This window comes from Heloderma suspectum, chromosome 7 (genome assembly GCF_057233095.1).
Source record: "Heloderma suspectum isolate Gila_16-S chromosome 7, 16-S_ref, whole genome shotgun sequence".
NCBI classification, from domain to species: domain Eukaryota; kingdom Metazoa; phylum Chordata; class Lepidosauria; order Squamata; family Helodermatidae; genus Heloderma; species Heloderma suspectum.
Window position 1 is genome coordinate 28,969,799 of NC_139464.1, and position 17,919 is coordinate 28,987,717.

The following is a 17,919-nucleotide window of genomic DNA, read 5'->3' on the forward strand; positions in this document are numbered from 1 at the left end:
ACAGGTAAGGTCCGTCCCGACCGAACTTCACAGGGTGGTGGTGGGGAGTAGTCCGTTCTGCCACGGACTCTGAGGACTCATTGGAGTCTGTGGTGGATTTCTCCGCCATCCCTAGATTTCAGCACTCCTCTATCTGCTTTGAACTCCTTCCAGAGTTGGCAGGCAATGTAGGGTGGTCATGTGCAAGTAGGGATGTACGAAAGGCACTTACCTTTCGCGGATTATGTTTATGGTTGGGGGGGAGGCGTTCCATCCCTCCCCCCGGAATCCTCACAGGGGAGGGAGGCGCTCCGTTCCTCCCCCCCGGAATCCTGGCCGGCCGGCTGTGCTCCGCAGGGATTCTGCGGAGCCGCCAACCAGCTCCGCCAGCAGCCAGACAACCGGCCGCTGGCTAGCAGGGACGCAAATGGCGGCAGCTGTAGCCGCCACCGTTTGTGTCCCTACAGTCAGCCGTGATAAGCTATGTAAATGTTTATGTAGCCTATCACGGCTGACTTAAAAAAACAAACAACCACGCATACGCAAATGGCGGCGGCCATGGCTGTTTGTTTTTTAAGTCAGCCGTGATAGGCTACGTAAACATTTACTTAGCCTATCACGTTTTTTTTAAAAAACCTAGCCGTGATAGGCTACGTACATCTTTACGTAGCCTATCACTGTGTGTGTGGTTTTTTTAACTGGAAGTGGCGGCGGCGGCAGCCGGTCAGAAGACCGGCCGCCGCAGTGGCCGCCGCTGCACCGCCACTGGAGCCGCTGCTGGAGCCGCTGCCGGAGCCGCCGCCGCCGCCAGGAAGATCCACCCAAGGTAAGTCTCGTCCCGGGGGGGCGGGGGGGCAGGCCGTTCCGCCACCGATTTCGGGGGGCCAAATGCACTGGCATTTGGCCTCCCCGAGATCCGTGGTGGAATTTTTGTACATCCCTACTTGCACATCATTGAGGAAATGCATCACCAAAAGACGGGACAAAAGTGGTTGCAGAGTTGAATAATATTTGCATGTGCTACTATAGACACCTAGATACAAATTTAGAAAGGATGGCAATAATTTGAATGGAAATACGATTCATCTCCCCATAGTGGGGAGGGCTGTGGCCACGTGACCTCCTGAGTGCCTGCTTGGTCCGCTGATTGGCTGTCTCTTCCTGTGATTCTTTATTTTTAAACTGGACTTGGACTGGGCAGCTTTTCCAACAGGGGACACCTCTAAAGAGAGGACTCTTCCCTGACAGCCCTTCAAAGAGAGGACTGCCCTCTGTAAAGCAGGAAGCTAGGCCCTTCCATGTGAGTCTCAGGATTTAGGCTGTTGCCACCCTGACAACTCTAACAAGAAACCTGTGAGGTAGGCTAGGCTGGCTCAAGGTCCTCCAGTGTCAGGATTGATTCTGAGCATATGGAGATAGTTAGCAGTTCAGATTCAGAAAAGGAACAGCCAGAACCAGGGGAGGCATCTTCCTGAGTGAGTTCAGATATGATTAGGCATGCTTCTCAGGAGGCTAGTGCCCAGATGGCTGGGCCTGAAGCCTGCTCCCCCCCCCCCGTGAGATCCCAGGAGGAGGAGGAGAGCGTGGGGTGTGACCCGAGGGATGCTAGACTGCGGCGCAGAGCAAAGTGGGAAAAGTTAGAGGCGGAGCTCAGACGGTCGACCCGGTTGGTGATGTGTGAGGGTCCGTCCTGACCGAACTTCGCGGGGTGGTGGTGGGGAGTAGTCCGTTCCGCCACGGACTCCGAGGGGCTGGATTCTTAAGAAGCATCATGGGGAAGCATCACTGGAAGGGAGAGGCATCCCTCCCTAAGTTAGTCTAGCCAGCGAGTCCCTGTTCAAACTGCTGGCAACATCGTAGCTCCCATTTGGGTCCCCTGTTGTCATTCCTTCGTAGCCCGAGAGTCTTTGAGGATTTGCATCTGTAATGAACCTGTTGATAGTGAATTAAAGGCGTGAGGCTGAAGCCTCCCTTCTTGTGTGTGTGCATGGGGAAGGTGGGGGCCAAGGGAACATGACACCCAGTGAACTTTGTGGCTGAGTAGGGACTAGATTCTAGGCAAGCGGTAGGCAACTTGGTGCCGTCCAGATGTTTTGGACTACGACTACCACAGTTCCTTACCATTGGCCATGCTAGTTGTAGTCCAAAGCTTCTGGAGGGCACCAGGTTGCCTACACCTGACCTAGCTCTCCCTGGACTACATCCAACACTCTAGCGCGGGAATAGGCAACCCTCCATATGTTTCAGACTACAAGTACGATAATCCCTGATATTGGCCATCTGGAGGGGTGATGGGAGTTGTAGTCCAACACATCTGGAGGGCTACTGCTGCTCTAGCTTCTAGATTATACTGGCTCTCCAATAATTTATTTGGATTTCAAAATTTCATAGTTACTCAAATTGATCTCTTAAAATCTTCCAGTTCTTCCATTCCAAGCCACCTGGCCTCTAAAGGAGGTTCTGACTAAAACCCAGAGCGGATTTACTGCCCCACTGCCATCGGAGCCACCAGCCTCCATGGTTTCTAACACTTCTATCTCCTCATGTATTTCCATTTCCAATTTATATGCATGATTACTGGTTTTGTTTTTAACTATTTCTTCACCCCAGATTTTACTGGTTAGCGAATTTAGCCAACACCCCCACACACACCCACAACTGAAATGGACAAAGACGCACAGCCAGCATTCAGCTCCTAATTAGAAATTCATGCAGAAACTTTTCTGCTGACTCGGCTTCCTCCTACGCCGACTCAGAGTTGCAGCACGAGGCACTGGCTCAGTATCGAAGAACAGCATGGCAGTATTAACGTGATTCGCAGTCTCCTCCTTCTTCCCCAGGAGAAGTTTATGTAAAACAATGATTTCATCTCAATGTGCACTAATTTATTTTAATGATGCATCTGACTCACATCACGCACAGTAATTATGATTGCTTGGAGACAGGAGATACATAAGACTGGTTCTGATACAATGAATTGCAGTCCTTGGCAGATCTCACTGAAATCAACATAGGTGCCTTAGGAGCAGCGATAGATAGGCCGTGGAGGCTGGTGGCTCCAACTTGAAGTCCCTTGGAAGGCTCCTTTAGAGTTCTGGCTGTTCTGACTGAAACCTGGAGTGGATTCACAGCCCCAGTGACATCGGAGCCACCAGCCTTCCCTGATACGATGTAAATGTGGATAGCTGTGTACTTGTCCATCTAGCCCAATATTCTCTACTCTTGACTGGCAGTGTCTTTCCAGCATCTCAGGCAAAGGTCTATCCCATCTCCAGTTACCTGACCTTCCTTTTTTGTTTTTTAACTGAAGAGGGCAGGGATTAAACCTGGGTTCTTCATGTGAAGTATGTGTCATACCACTGAGCCATGTTTCCATCTGTCCTTGATGGTTTTCTCATTGCACTGTTCTAACCTTTTAATTATTTTGTAGTGTTTGTTTATTTTAGTCTTGATAGGAAGATGGGCCAGAAAGAATAGTTGTCATCACTCCTTCTAGTGCTGAACGCCAATGGTTTCTAGTCAAAATGGAGCCATCGAGCAGCAAGGAAACTACATGCTTGGATGAATCCCAAGGGGTATTCAACTGTATCATTCCAGTAGCGCAAATGATGTTGCACTAGTGGAAACTAGGTTCCGAACTATGTGCAAGAGGAGAATCCAACCCAAGTTAAGTTTGTGCAAGTGTGGTCGCGCAAGTGATTGTGCATTATGGCTGTACAACCTGTTGCGCAACGGGTTGCATATAACTCTTGTGCAATCCATTGTGCAATCTGTTGTGCAACCAGTTGCACAATGAGTTGCACAAGCATAATGGGCAACGGTTTGTGCATTGGAAAGTTTTGGTGGAGCTCTGCTAGTGCTACTTGAATGTCACCATTTGCAGAAGTATACAAAATCTTATGTGGAAAACTCTGCCCCTCAACAGGAAACAATAAGACTGTCCATGTGTATGGAGGCATGGAGGAAAAGGAAAGAAGCGGGGAATGGGAAATGCACACACAACAGGCTCAGTGGTAGAGCCCCCGCTTTGCATGCAGAAGGTCCTAAGTTCAATTCCCAGCATCTCTAGGGAGGGCTGGAATTACTGCCTGAAACTCTGAAGAGCTGCTGGCAGTCAGTGTTGACAATGCTGAACTAGACCAATGGTCTGACTCGGTTTAAGGCAGCTTCCTGCCTTGGTCAAGTGAGGGGTTTAACAGAGCCGCTTGGTACCATTAAGCTGAAATGGCAGGAAAAGAGCAAGGGAGAGGAGGAAGCAGAAGGGAAGATGGAAGGAGAAGGAAGAGGTGAGTTTGAGAGAGGGGGAATGAACCAGAGCTGGACCAGACTTTTGGCCCAGTGTTTTTTGGCAATGTGTGGTTTGGGGGGAGAAAATGCCCCACAAAAAAGGCCTCGCAGCTGCTCCAAACAACCACAGGTTTCTCCACAGCTCTATTTTTCTGGGATGCAAAGTGGGAGACTCCAGAAAAGCCTTGTGGATGTTCCGAGCAACCGTGAGGCCGTCTTTTTTTCTTTTTTTTTTTAAGTGTAAAAAAAGAACAGAAATAAACCTCTCGGCCACCTTGTCTAAAACTACAGTAAGCTGACCCCCCCCCCCAATGTTTCTCACATTTTTTTCCTGACCCCCACCCAGAAGTAAACAGCCCCACACTCTTGGGTGGGGGAGTATGGCTTTAGAATGAACAGATGAGAGACGGAGGGAATGGGGCCTTGTGTGGGCAGTAAACTCTTTCATTAACCCAACCAGCCTTTTGTTGGAGGTTCCATATAACAACAGAAACAACAACAACAACAATGCCAATGGGATAGATATTTGCATATGTCTTAACACAGGAGAAAGCACTGATTATTAATTATTTTTAATTTCAGCTTGGTCTCATTTAGTTGCGTTATAGTTTAGTCTTGGTCTATAGCAGGAGTAAACAGAAGATAGATCAACTCCCAGAAGCCCCTGCCAGCATGCCCAATGGTCAGGAATGCTGGGAGTTGCAGGCCCAAACTTCTGGAGATCTACTTTCTGCCCAGCCCTGCCTTAGGGTTCTTCTAGACAGAGGGCTCCTAGCACAACCAGTCAGAAGGCTTCATGCAGCAATTCAGCCATGGGGAAACTCCTTCAAAATGGCTCCCCACCGCAAACCATTTATGTGCAATAGTTTGTGTCTGGTGCCCAGTTCCAAGTGATAGCACATCAAGCCTCAGCTACTGGTACTTTAAGATGGGGTGGACAACTTGTGGCCTTCCAGATGTTTTGGCCTACAACTCCCATCATCCCTCACCATGGGCTATGCTGCCTAGGCCTAAAGAGAAGTGTGGGCCAGGATATCTGGAGGGCCACAAGCTGCCCACCCCGGATGTAGAGTATTGAACCCTTCTGGTGCAATCCGTTTGCCCTCCCAGGATTGGGACTGAGGTTCAGCATTCTCCCAGCACCCAATGAAGAAAGTTCCAGAGAAGGTCACCTTCTGAGTAACTGCATTCTCCAATTTCCCCATGCTTCCTCAACCCTTCTTCACAATGCTAGACCTAATGTTGGGCCCATCCTCTTCTCTTGACCCAGCTCTTGACCCTTGAAATCAGGGGTGCAGAACCTCTCTCAGCCTGAGGTCTGAATGCCATTTCAGAGAAGCTTTTGGCCTGGGAGCCTTAAGAGCTTCTCTGAAATAGCATTCATCTCTTGCTTTATACCATCTCCAACTGGATATTACAGAAATTTCAAAACAGGGGCAACTCAATGGTGCAGGAGAATGAAGATTGAGAGACGGGGGTGGGAATGAGAGAATATTACTCCATATATTTGCCAAATTCAGGCCTTGCTGAAATTTGGGGATTAATGTGAAAGCAGACATCCAAACATTTCTGAATCCTTAAATAGGTGGCACAGATATATAAGACACTGATGTACAGTATAAGGAATTCATTCAGAGCTGGTGGAAACTCTTAACATAATGGGGTGTTTTAGTTCAGTAGAATCCCACCGTCATAGAAATAAGGGTGTGCCATTTCCCAGGCAGTTTTGGAAAGGAAAACCAAACACCAAACATTCTCCTCAGAAACATAACATAAAGCCACACTGTAGATGGAGGCTAATCAGTCTCTCCCTATTCCCGCATTATTCCAGCCAATGTTTCCTGCTGTTCTGCTCTTAGAGCCCCTGCTATTCTGCTCTTAGAGACAGCAAGCCATTGGCAAAATGCCTGAGGGCTCTTGCCATAGGCTCTTGCCTCTGGAAAAGGTGGTTGTTAAGTAGATTTCAGAAGGGGAGTGGTCAGCAGACACAAGTTCAACCAAGGCTGCTGCAGGTAGAATCACTCCCTCTTCTACCCCTGGAAAGAAAAATGAGTCCTGTAATGTAAAAAGATGAGCTTTTTTTTTTTGCTTCACAAAGTCTCCTGGACAACATTTATAAGAATTCAACTCCTTCATCATTTTCATTTATTTATTTTTTAATGATGAATCAGAGTAATAGCCAGTCTGTGGAATTTTGCTGAGTGCCAAGTCTATCTGGGTGTGATTCGTGGTTTTAATTTTCCCCTCCTAGGGCAGAGCTGTGGAAAAGATCATCATATATTTAGGCAAGCCAGAAGTGTGACCCAGGAGAGGGAGGGAGGGAGGGAGGGAGGGAGAGTTTGCATGTATGCAGTAATGCAGAAGCATTAGGTTGAATCCTGACTAAGATAATCACACATAGTTCCCATTGAAATCAATGGGACTTGAGTCAGGACTAGCAATGTGCAATACTGGGAATTCCATTCCGTGTAAACCTGATGGGATTCCACAGTGCTTCCATTCTGGTAAGCAGTGACGGACTGTAGCGGATCCCCCCCCCCAAAATCCGGAAATGTTTTGTGCATTTTCTTTGTAATTGGTGCTAATTGGATATTGGGGGGGAGGTGTCTTGAAATATGCACAAATGGGGTCGTATTTTTTTACAAACATTTTTGTTATTGGTGATCTTGAGCAAGTGTGCATGATTGCAAGCCCACCTATCCGCTGTGTAGCCCCACAGAAGTGCATTCCCCTCTTGTAAACATACTTTTCAGTTTCATCCTCTCCACACATGACTTCATTCAGCCCAGCACAGCCATATTCCATACTTGTCAAAGAGCTTGTTAATTCTATCCTCCACTTCTGCGCTTCCCAAGCAAAAGGGGGGGGGGCGAGATTGACAAGTTCTTTGACAAGGGAACCTAGGCTAAATGAAGTAGTATGTGGAGAGGATGAAACTGCCAAGGGTATTTACAAGAGGGGAATATGCCTCTGCTGGACTACGTAGGCAGATTTGCGATCATGCGCACTTGTCAAGAATGCCAATAAAAATTGATATTTTAAAAAATTACAACCCCATTTGTGCAAATTTCAAGATCTCCAAAAAAGAAAAAAGAAGAAGAAAAAGATCCAGTTTGCCCAAACTGCTGCCATTAAAAAAATAAATAAAACAGAATCCATGCATTGGATTGACTCACTACAGATCGAGTTGATGCCAGCAGTGGGAAACAGAATGAAATCCACCAGGGCCAAACTGGAAAAATCCATCAAGGCTTCACCTCCCAAATGGAATTCTCATAGATCCCTAGTTATGACTAACTTTTCACCTTGATTTCAATGGGAGATAGTGCAACTAAGGTGCCTACATTAGGGGCAGGAGCATTCAGATGGTGGTGTTGGGAAGTACATGGTGGGTGTGCAGACTGTGAGATCTGCTTGTAGTGAGTGTGTGCCACCACTATGGGTGAGCAGGTAGGAACCCAGCCAGACAACTGGCAAGTAGGGGGCCCACTGAAGGAAATTTGTCCAGTCTCCCCCATACCTGGAGCTGGGCCTGCACTTACCCAACCAGCCTCTTACTGCTGACTGGAGATCTGGTCCTGGTCTCCTGGATGCCATCATCCCACCTAAAACTAACCAGCTGAGATGGGATGAGGCCACCAGGCTATCGTAACTTTCAGCTTCTTTCAGCCTGAGGGCTGAATTCCATTTCAGAGAAGTTCTGAAGTCCATCTAGCCCAGTATTGTTGACACTGACTGGCAGCTGCTCTCCAGGGTTTCAGGCAGGATTCCTTCCTCATCCTCACCCTACCTGGAGAATCCAGAGATCAACCCTGGGACCTTCTGCATGCAAAGCATGGACTCTATCATTGAGCTATGCCCCCTTGAAGCTTTTACTGCCAATACCTAAGCCTTAGGAGAGGCATGTCCAGATTTTAGAATAGAGAAAAAACTGCACAAAAACTGGGAAACCACCCCATGATCAGTGGTTGGGGAAAGGGGGCTTGGGATCCCAGGAGAGCTGAATTTGGTCCCCAGGCCTGAAGTTCTGCACCCCTACTTTAAGGTGGAAGGGCAAGGGAAAAGGCACAGATCGCTTCTGAGACTAATTCAGCACTTGGAGCCAGGGTGAAGTTGCCCATGTAAAGGAGTCGGGGGGGAGGTGTCTCCTCCCAGTTCTTACCTTAGATTAAGGAACACACGCTGTTGGGTGGAGTTAAAGCTGTGCTCTATGTTGTATCTCATTGAAGATCCCTTTAAGTTAAAATAATGGCCTTTATTAATCTGATAACTGTTTCATGTCCTCATTTCATGGTGTGTTGGCAATGCAGGTCACACCTGAAGTGCAAGTCAACCAGACTTGTGGGACAAAGAACTCCCACCTGAAGTAACACTCCAGCTTATTTGGTTAAACCATTCTTTTGTAGGGCCATATGAGAACTTTGTTTTTGCTTGCAAAACATGTGAATGTGCCCCGTTTGAAGCTCCAAATGTGAGTGAGAGCAAGTGTCCACCAAAAATCTTTGCAAATTGTTGAACACATGCTCATGTTCATCTCATTCCCAATTCCCACTTTGATTTCCCTAGTTTCCTAAATTTGTGCAAATTTCCTCAATAGACTGAATCAGCCCCACTTTAGTTTATGGCAGAAATTTGCACAAATTAGATTTGTGCAAATTTGGGGAGATTTGCACAAATCTCCCATTTGATCACTGCTCAATCTGTGGAAATTTCCCATTTGCACTGAGCAAGCATCTATCGCAAGCGCAAATCAGAATCAGGCACGAGATGAGCAGTGAGATGATTTTCAGAGACTCCTACAGGTCTCGAACATCGTTCATTCACCTCTTTTGTTTTCTGGCACTAGGTAGCAACAAACATGAAATATTCAGAACATTACAAGAGTTGTTTCTGGGGACTTGAACCACCCAAGTTAGAATGGATGAGTGGAAATTACAGATAGCAGGTAAATTCAAGAAACTATTGCAAGAAGGAAAATGACTGGGATGTGGAACCATACCGTACAGATGAGGCCAGAAAATAAATGTTCCTTTCAGAACCTGGAAGTTCAGAATGCAAAGAAATGAATCTCTGTCTTGGAAGTAAATCTGAATCTCAAACCAGAACCTTTGCAGTGCACATAGTATTCAGGAGAAGGTAAACATCTACAATCACAAATGGCCCATCTATTTCTAGGTGTGCTTTGGCATCAATGAGGAAATTCAAGTTGTACAAGATATGAGGGAAAGCAAAAGCTCTGATGAGGCCCAGGTTAATAATATAAGAACCCTGCTGGTTCAGACCACTGGTCCATATATTCCAGCATCCCATTTCTGACAGTGGCCAACCAAATTCCTTTGGGAATCCCACAAACAGGGCATGAGGACTCTCTTCCATTATTGCCCCCCATCAGCAAGCATTCAGTGGCATTCACTGCCTCTGAACATAGAATCTCCATGGAGCCATGATGACCAGGTGCCATTGAGACCAGCCTGGCTGAAGGCCTCCCACATGAAGGCTTCTTCTCCCTCAACTATTACCACCAGCAGCCATTCCATCAGGCTTTGCTGAGAATGATGAGAGGAGGAAGTGGGGCCATTCTACCAGCCCTGCTGAAAGACTTAATTTTTCTCCCTCTTCCTTCCCCATTCCTTTTTCTTTATGTGTTGTGTCTTTTAGATTGTAAACCTGTGGATAGGAGCTGTGTTGTATTACGGAATATATGTAAGCCATTCCAAGCCTTTTTGGTTGAGATGCAGGATAAAAAGTCTTTGAATAAGACCTATATAATGTGTCTGATCCCCATTGAAACCCATATAAACATAGCGGCGATCACCATGCCTTATGGTGGCAGCAAGTTTTGTAACTTAAGGCACAGTCCTATGGATGTTTAGGCAGAAAAAAGTCCTACAACTCCCACCATGCCCCAGCCAGCCATGCTGGCTGGGGCATGGTGGGAGTGGTAGGACGTTTTTCTGCCTAAACATCCATAGGATTGCACCCTTAATGATGCACTGTGTGAACAAGTGCTTTCTTCTGTCTTGAATCTCCTGCCAATCAGTTTCATTCGATGACCCCATGTACTAGTATCTTGAGAGACATTGCATGCCACTCCTTCCTCTTGTGGATTGCATGGCTCATGCACAACCACCATCTGCCATGGGTATAGATGGAAAGAGAGCGTAACTGAACATTTATGTGGCTTAACCCTGCTAAAATAGAGCAACCTAAAGGGCTACCCCAAGTGTCCTCATTGCAGAATTTACACAGAAGTAGACCTACAACACAGTCCTCCCATGACATTGTTGTTTTCTGTCATCTGCATAATGTCCCAAAATGTCAGCCACTTATCATCCCCAACATAGGGCATAAAATATCCCCAGTATAGATTTTGCCATTGAGGTGGCTTTATGTCCCCCAAACCAGGCAACATACCGGCGGTATAAAACTGTTCCATGGATTTTCCAAAGGAAAAAAAAACACTGCTAGGAAAACCAGCTTAGAGAACAATCCTATGGCTCCTATCCATTTGCGTATATTTTTATGACTGTTGTAAACAAGGGCCTGCTGTCCTGAGGTTTAGACCTTAAGATGGGAGGTGGAGGCAAAGAATTCAGGAGGTAACACCTGATTGGGCAGGGGTGGAGTTTAGTGATAACTAGCAGAGGCAGAGTTGAGCGTTGTGTGGCAAGTCAGGGATGGAACCTGATGGATAAGATGGTGGAGCCAATAGCAGAAGACACAGAGCTTTATACAGCTCTTGAAGAGCACTCTTAAGCACATTTACTCAGATGTCCTATTATTTACTCCCCTCCCCCCCTTAGTGTGCTTAGGCCTTCTTTTATTTTTTAAAAATGGGATGGGGTGGCTGAAGGAAAAGCAGCCTCAACCTAGAGATGCAGAGAAGGAGGCTCAAACCCTGAAACTTTATGTCAAACCCTGTCTCTTGGCAATCCTAGTCGGGATTGATGGATGAGTAGCACCAAAGATATCTACTACATTTCCGATTGTATTGCCTGCTGCATTTATTCACTGGAATCCTTAAATTTTAATCATTAGCTGTCTTGGCTGTATGCAAGCCATCACATTTTTAAAATATCTGTGACCGGACCGCATAGTCTTCATTCCACAAAGAATGCTGCATGTTGATTGTTATAGACATCTGTCCTTAATACACCCTGTCCTGATTCTTCCAACAGTGGTTTCAATTGACAACAGAAAGTGATTACTCCCTTCCTGCTTCTCAGAAAAACAGCCACACCGAAGAACTGAAAGGCCTTTAAAATGTTAAATGAGTGCTGCACCCAATTTTTGCCTGCAAAAATTAGGGGGGAATGCACCCTACTGCACTGCGACTAAACCACTGCCTCTCACAGAATCAGCAACAAGCTAGAAAGAATTGTGTCCACTTCTGGGCACTGCACATTGAGTTGGATGTAGACAAATTTAAAAAGAAGGCAAAGAAAGTGGTCAGCAGTATCGAAAAGCAAGGAAAAGTTGAAGGAACTGGGTATGTTTAACCTGAAGAAGACAAACCTGAGCAGGACATGGCAGAAGTCTTCACATACCTGAAGAGTTACCACATAAAAGAGAGCAGAGGCTTGTTTTTTGTTACCTGACCTCAGAACAATTTGACAATGGATCCAATTGCCTAGAGCTGGGTTAGGCAACCTGCGGCCCTCCAGGTGTTTTGGACTATGGGTCCCATAATCCCTGGCCATTGGCCATGTTGGCTCAGGCTGATGATAGTCGTAGTCCAAAACATCTGAAGGGCACCATGTGGCCTACCCTGGCATAGGGATGGGTGAGAAGTTCATTTTAGTTTGGTTTTGATAAGAATTTATGAAAATTTGCCAAACTGTCCAGATTCAGGACAAAATGAACATGAGATTATTAAAAAAAAAAAAACTGAATGTGGGAGAAACCAAAACTGACATATTTCATATTTGTCCGTCCAGGCTTGGGGCTTTGAGAGCTTTGCTCTTAAAAGTCTGGGTTTGAAGGCCTGTATATTCAACCACGTTTGGGGTGCTGAATTAGGGTTGCCATGTCTTTTTTTTATAACACGCTCCTCATCTTTGACAGCTATATGGCAGACAGGAATGACATGGTCCTCTCCTGTATTGAATTTGGGTGGTGCAGATGGGTGAGAATTTTGTTTCAGTTATGTTTTTGATAAGAATTTACCAACATTCACAAAGTTCATCTTTGGGAGAGACAGAACTTGAGCTTTAAAAGCTCAAACAAGTGAATGTGGGAGAAAGAGAAGCTGACAGATTTACCCATCACTCTCCTGGCTTTGAAAAATGGTGGGCTCTTCTTCATTGGAGACCTTTAAGCAGACATTGGACAGCTCTGGATTTCCTGCATCAAGCCGGAGGTTGGACTACATGGCCTACAAAACCCCTTCCAACTCTATGATTCTATGAACAGAATCATAGATTCAAGGCAAGCAAAGGCAGAGTTTGTTATTTTAAGGACAAATATAACTCTTCCTCTGTGCCAAAATTCCCTGGAAAACCTGCGGATTTAGGGCCAGTCCCAAACATTCTGCTGGGAGGTGTTTTCCTTCTCTGTTGCAAGGAGTTCTAAAAAAGCTGGCTTGGATTCAGCGCTAAATAACAGTGAAGAAATTAAAGGAGGCAGGACATCATAAAAGAAAGAGTTTGGGGTTTAACCAAATGGACCTCAAACTGACCAATAAACCATGAATTGAACAAATCACTTTCCCTGTGAATCATCAGCAAAATGAATCATCAGATTCGGTCATATTCAGTAGCAAATTCTAAACATTTCCAGGGACATTTTTTGTGTTCATGGAACATTTTAATTACAATACAGAATTCGTGTATTGTATATTTAATCGACCCCATAACAAATGTTCTCTGGCCAAAAAGGAAAATTCCTCTTAGTTATTATCCTCATTGCAGTCCTCCAAGAGATGGTTGAGAACATGGAAGCAGGGCTTCTGCATCTACAGATGATGTTCAAGTGGTCCCCGATGAACCACCTGGATGAGTCCTTTGATGCTGATATGGACGTGTATTCCTGTTCTGGGGCATTTGCTGTTATGTAATGTTTGCTAGTGGTAGTCTGCACACTTCTAAAAGCAGTGCTATTCACACCACTTAGCATACCTTTTGATTTGATACTTCTCAAAGCAACCCTAGAAAATTATGGGATACTGTACCCCAATTCTGAGAGTGTATAGGGAAACAACCCATGTTGTCATGCCATTAATCCTTAGAGACCACCAGTAGCAGAATGTGTGTAAGGATGGACAAATCCACCAATTTTGCTTCCTCTCCATTTCTCATTTTTCCAGTGTTAAGTTTGGTTCATCCTGAACTTTGAGAATGAAAAAACCCCACATGAAAATCCATACACATTTTTGCACGCATCTCTCCTAATACACACCATTTCGCCGAATATACACATTTTTTGCAAACATGTTTCCTAATATAATGCATTTCTGAACATTATTTTCATGAAAATAGACATTTTTGAGCACACGTCCCCCTAGCTTTTGCATGCCTTGTTTGATTGGAGGATCCCATTGCAAAGTTCGGAGAAGTGCAAAATTTGAAGGATAACTGAGTTTCAGTTTGAGTGTTGATTTGCAAGTGAAATCTGGTATTAAACAGACTTCTACCCCATCCCTGGTGGGTTGCTGATGGGCCCTCAGCTTCCACCACTGAATGGAAGAGAAGAATCCAGCACCCTTACCAGATGGTGCCACAAGCCAGTGGCAGAGTCAACAAGGTTGGTATTTCAGCACTGTGCAGGCAGGCTGCTAAGTGGAGAGCACCTCCTGCTAAGTGGAGAGCACCTCCTGCTGGGGGTCACTGATGTCATCACCTACCCCCAAACTGGGCACTGCTTTCCAGTCAAATGTAAGAGTGCTGGTGCTGGACCCCCCTCCCCCATTCAGCAATGCTCAGCAGATAAGCTGGCAGTCGAACCACTGCCTGAGCAGATGCAGCAGGCAAATAGCTTTGGTCCCCCAGCAGGCACTACAGATTGGATCAGTCACCCAAGCAGGATCCCAACACTGGTGATGCTGGCCCTGTCCACATGTGTCATTTGTTTGCCCCTACAGATGTGGCTGGCCTGATTCATTTCTGGCTCACCTAGAAAGCAATGTTGATTTCTTTTTTTTACAGGTTCATGAAAGCAACCATCTAGCATGAGCCTGGTTTAAAGAAAAGCACAGCACCTTAAGTATGTTGTGATTCGAAATCCTCCATGTCCATTTTTAATAGTAAAATGATGGTCTACCTTTTACCATTCATTGGCTTTTCAAAACCCCAGTAAAGTTTTCTACAGCCTAAAGACCACTGACAGCCCAATCTTATGAGCGACTAGGTCACTAAGTGAGTGTGTTAGATGATGTACAACATTTGCTGTGCTTGCATGATTTTTGCAAGCTGTCAACACACTTCCTATTGTGCTGACAATGGGAGCCAATCTGGAATATTGCCTTGGTGCTGCCAGTGAAGTCAGTGGGACAATGCTGTAATGTCAACAGCAATCATTGTCAGATGTGATGTAGCAGTGCCACGCAGAAGTGTTCTGTGGCATATGAATGGGCATACAGAGTGCATGGCTGAGGCAGGGCTAGGGATGGTTCACGTAATACACCAACTGAGAGGCATTTTGGCCACCTGGAGCAAAATCCTGTTGCACAATGCTACTTACCGAACATATAGCACTAGTAAGCCGTAAATTAAATTTGTAATACTGGAATTGCTACTAACAGGTAAAACAGGATAAACGTTCCCATTGGGGAAGCATAGGATTCTGCCACAGGTTCAGTGGCACACACTGCATTGTGCATGTATATCTAATAGGTAATCATATTTCTGGGTGACATGCATAGAAACAAATATACATTACCATGTTACCTTTTATTTGGGTAATAAAGAAGTAAATGTCTTGTAAATGCCCCTGGAGTAACAGTGGTTCAACACCCCTGGTCTAGATGGAGGACCCATGTAGGTAAGGAGAATGACACGGTTCTTTCCCATTGTCATGTTGCCTGTTCATCCTGACCACTTGGTCCCTCCATCTAGATGGGATGAAGCCACAGGGATGAAGCCACAGGCATATGCTAAAGCCCAGGGATTGGTTTCAAGCATGGGTGAGGATCCTTTTTTATTTATTTTAACCTCAGTTAAAACCTGTCAGGGTCTACATTCTATCAGTTGACCTAGCCAGAGCCAAAAGTGACTCTTACGGATGTGACTTACCTTTGTACAGTACACAACAACAACAATAGGAAGACATTGCACCTGGGCATTCTCCTTCCCTAACTTGCACAAGGTGCCCTCCGTCAACTTTGTAGCTGGGAGACAGAGCAGGATGGAGTATATAATATCAATTGCCTGGAGTGGGGTTGGCCAAGAGGCATGGCCTCAGGAAAGCCCAGAGATCTGGACTGAGAGGTGTAGAGTAGGGCTGTTGGAGGAATCCATTTCGGGGGTGGAGCTCAACAAGCTTTCTTTGGTTTGGCTCCCTGGACTTCAGTCTGTCTTCTGCTGTGGAGCTTGGCTCAGCCTGCAGTGAGTTGGGCCAGTTTGCAGATTGTCCATGAGTTTTAATTTGTGCAGATTATGGCTCAATTTTTCACAAATTTGGCCTGCAATTTATGCAAATGATGCAAATGTGCACAAATTTTGGCCATAACTTGCTCAAATCTCTATTTGCACAAATTACAGCTCACCACACACACACAAAATGCAAAAAGTTCCCAGAGTTCAGGGGGAAAGCTGCAGCTCGGCCTGCAAATGCAAACTGAGTTGGGCATGCCACAGAACTCCACTGAGGCAAAAAAATAAAATAAATAAAAATGATTTCCAAGCAACTGACATCCCTAGTGTGGAGCTCCATATTTGTCCTATAGCCCAGAGGCTCCCTAGCCCTGATCTAAAGGCACATGATATAGCAACCTTGCTGGAGCTGTGCTGGTCTGGCTTTGGTTAATGCCACAGTGGGACACCACTTGAGAATTCTGTGCACACTGGGCAGGATCCAACAGGGCCGCTCCACCTCTGCTGGTTCTGTTGCACTTGCAGGATCCACCACTTGCACAACAGGGCTTTTGATCTTCTAAAAATAACCCTGGAAATGAATGGAAACATTTGTTTCTGGATCAGAACAAGTCAGCAGAGCTCTCTTCTGCGAGCTCCGCTGACCTGCCCCATTCCAGAAATGAGCACTTCGGCTAGTTTGGGGTTATTTTGAGGAGTATGATAGCTCTTTTGCACAAGAGGTGGGTCCCACAAGCACACAGGCACAATAAGATACTTACCCACTGCTCTAAGTTCAATGAAAGAAAAGCCAGAAAGATATATTACAACTCAACAGGGGCTGTGGTCGGATGCATTTAAAGTAAAAGTGCAGTAAGAACAGCATAGATGATAGATGGATAGATAGATAGATAGATAGATAGATAGATAGATAGATGATAGGTAGATGATAGATAGATAGATGGATGGATGGATGATAGGTAGATGATAGATAAATAGAGATAGAGATAAGTAGATGACAGGTAGACGATAGATAGATGATAGACAGACAGACAGACAGACATTTCCCAATGGATCTTCATTCCTTACATGGTAAAGAACAGGAAAGATAGAGATTGCATTCCAGTACAGTGTGTTCAAAATCAGCCTGGTTTAAACAGATCGCTGCAGCGGCATGCGCTCAGCAAAGGGTAAGCTAAGATCTCCAGCCCACACAGCTGCTGTTTGTGTGAACAAAATTGGCTGTGCTTAGTCATGGGGGTTCAATCCAGATAACAGACCCAATGTTTTCAATTTCCACGCTTCACAGCTGGAAATGAGGAATCTGATTTAATTTTCTTTTTCACAGAAAAGAAAAAAAGGGGAAAAAACAGCCTTGCAATTGATGGCTGGGAATAATACACAAAACAACAATAAAGAAAACTCCTTCAAGAACTGGTAGATGTGGCTGGGGGGAGAGGGAAGGGAACACCTCACTTGATAAAATATCTCCTCTACACCTCTGTTTCTCTGTTGTAAGTAATTCACATTTAGAACTCTTACCTCGGTTCCACCTCGGGGGCACAGTGGCATGAGCATTGTAATATAACAAGAGCAGCAGTACACTCTTCCAGTGCATCCTCAGTCTCCCCAAAATAGAGATCTATGTAGGTTAGGCCTTTCTTTCCAACCTTCTGCGTGTGTCTAGGACAGCTGGTTAATTTTTATCCTTTTCCTCCCAGTGGCAAAAACTTGCTGAGTACAATTTTTTTAAATGAAATTAAGTAGCAGCACCTCGCCTTAAACAAAGTCTCTTTGGGATCAGGGAATTCATTTGCACAGACGGGCTCTGTTTTATAGCCACATCTGGAATGACTCATGACGCATGTGAGCTTGCTGGCAGCTGTGGGGTATAAATATCATTACATTATTTTATTTTTTTGGAATTTCAATTCCATTCAGTAAGTTGGGTCAGTTGGAATTTCCCTGTGTCAACATACACAAGTCACTGTATTAGAGAACACTATTACATCTTTAGGGCTCTGTGTTCCTGTGCTTTGTAAGTGATGTACTGAGACATTTCTTGGTTGCATATAGGAGAGAGTGCAGCATGCTCATTGAGAGAATGTTCCATGCTTTACAGTGCCTATTTGTTTACGGAGAACAC

At 45.4% G+C, this 17,919-nt stretch overlaps 1 protein-coding gene across 2 annotated transcripts in view; it reads right to left on the reverse strand.

Moving 5' to 3' along the window:
• The window catches only part of FAM180A (family with sequence similarity 180 member A), a 29,218-nt gene extending 11,636 nt beyond the window's left edge, over positions 1-17,582 (reverse strand). Inside the window, exons 1-2 of one of the 2 annotated variants that reach the window (XM_084811721.1) lie at positions 17,316-17,582; positions 8,429-8,499 (exon numbers count right to left, since the gene is read on the reverse strand). Coding sequence is in view for 1 of the 2 variants with exons in the window: in XM_084811720.1 (XP_084667846.1) it covers positions 17,316-17,391 (76 nt within the window). In the remaining variant the exon portion in view is untranslated. The remainder of the gene's footprint in view (positions 1-8,428; positions 8,500-17,315) is intronic. The other variant, XM_084811720.1, reaches the window with a different exon arrangement.
• Positions 17,583-17,919: the final 337 nt, after the last annotated feature.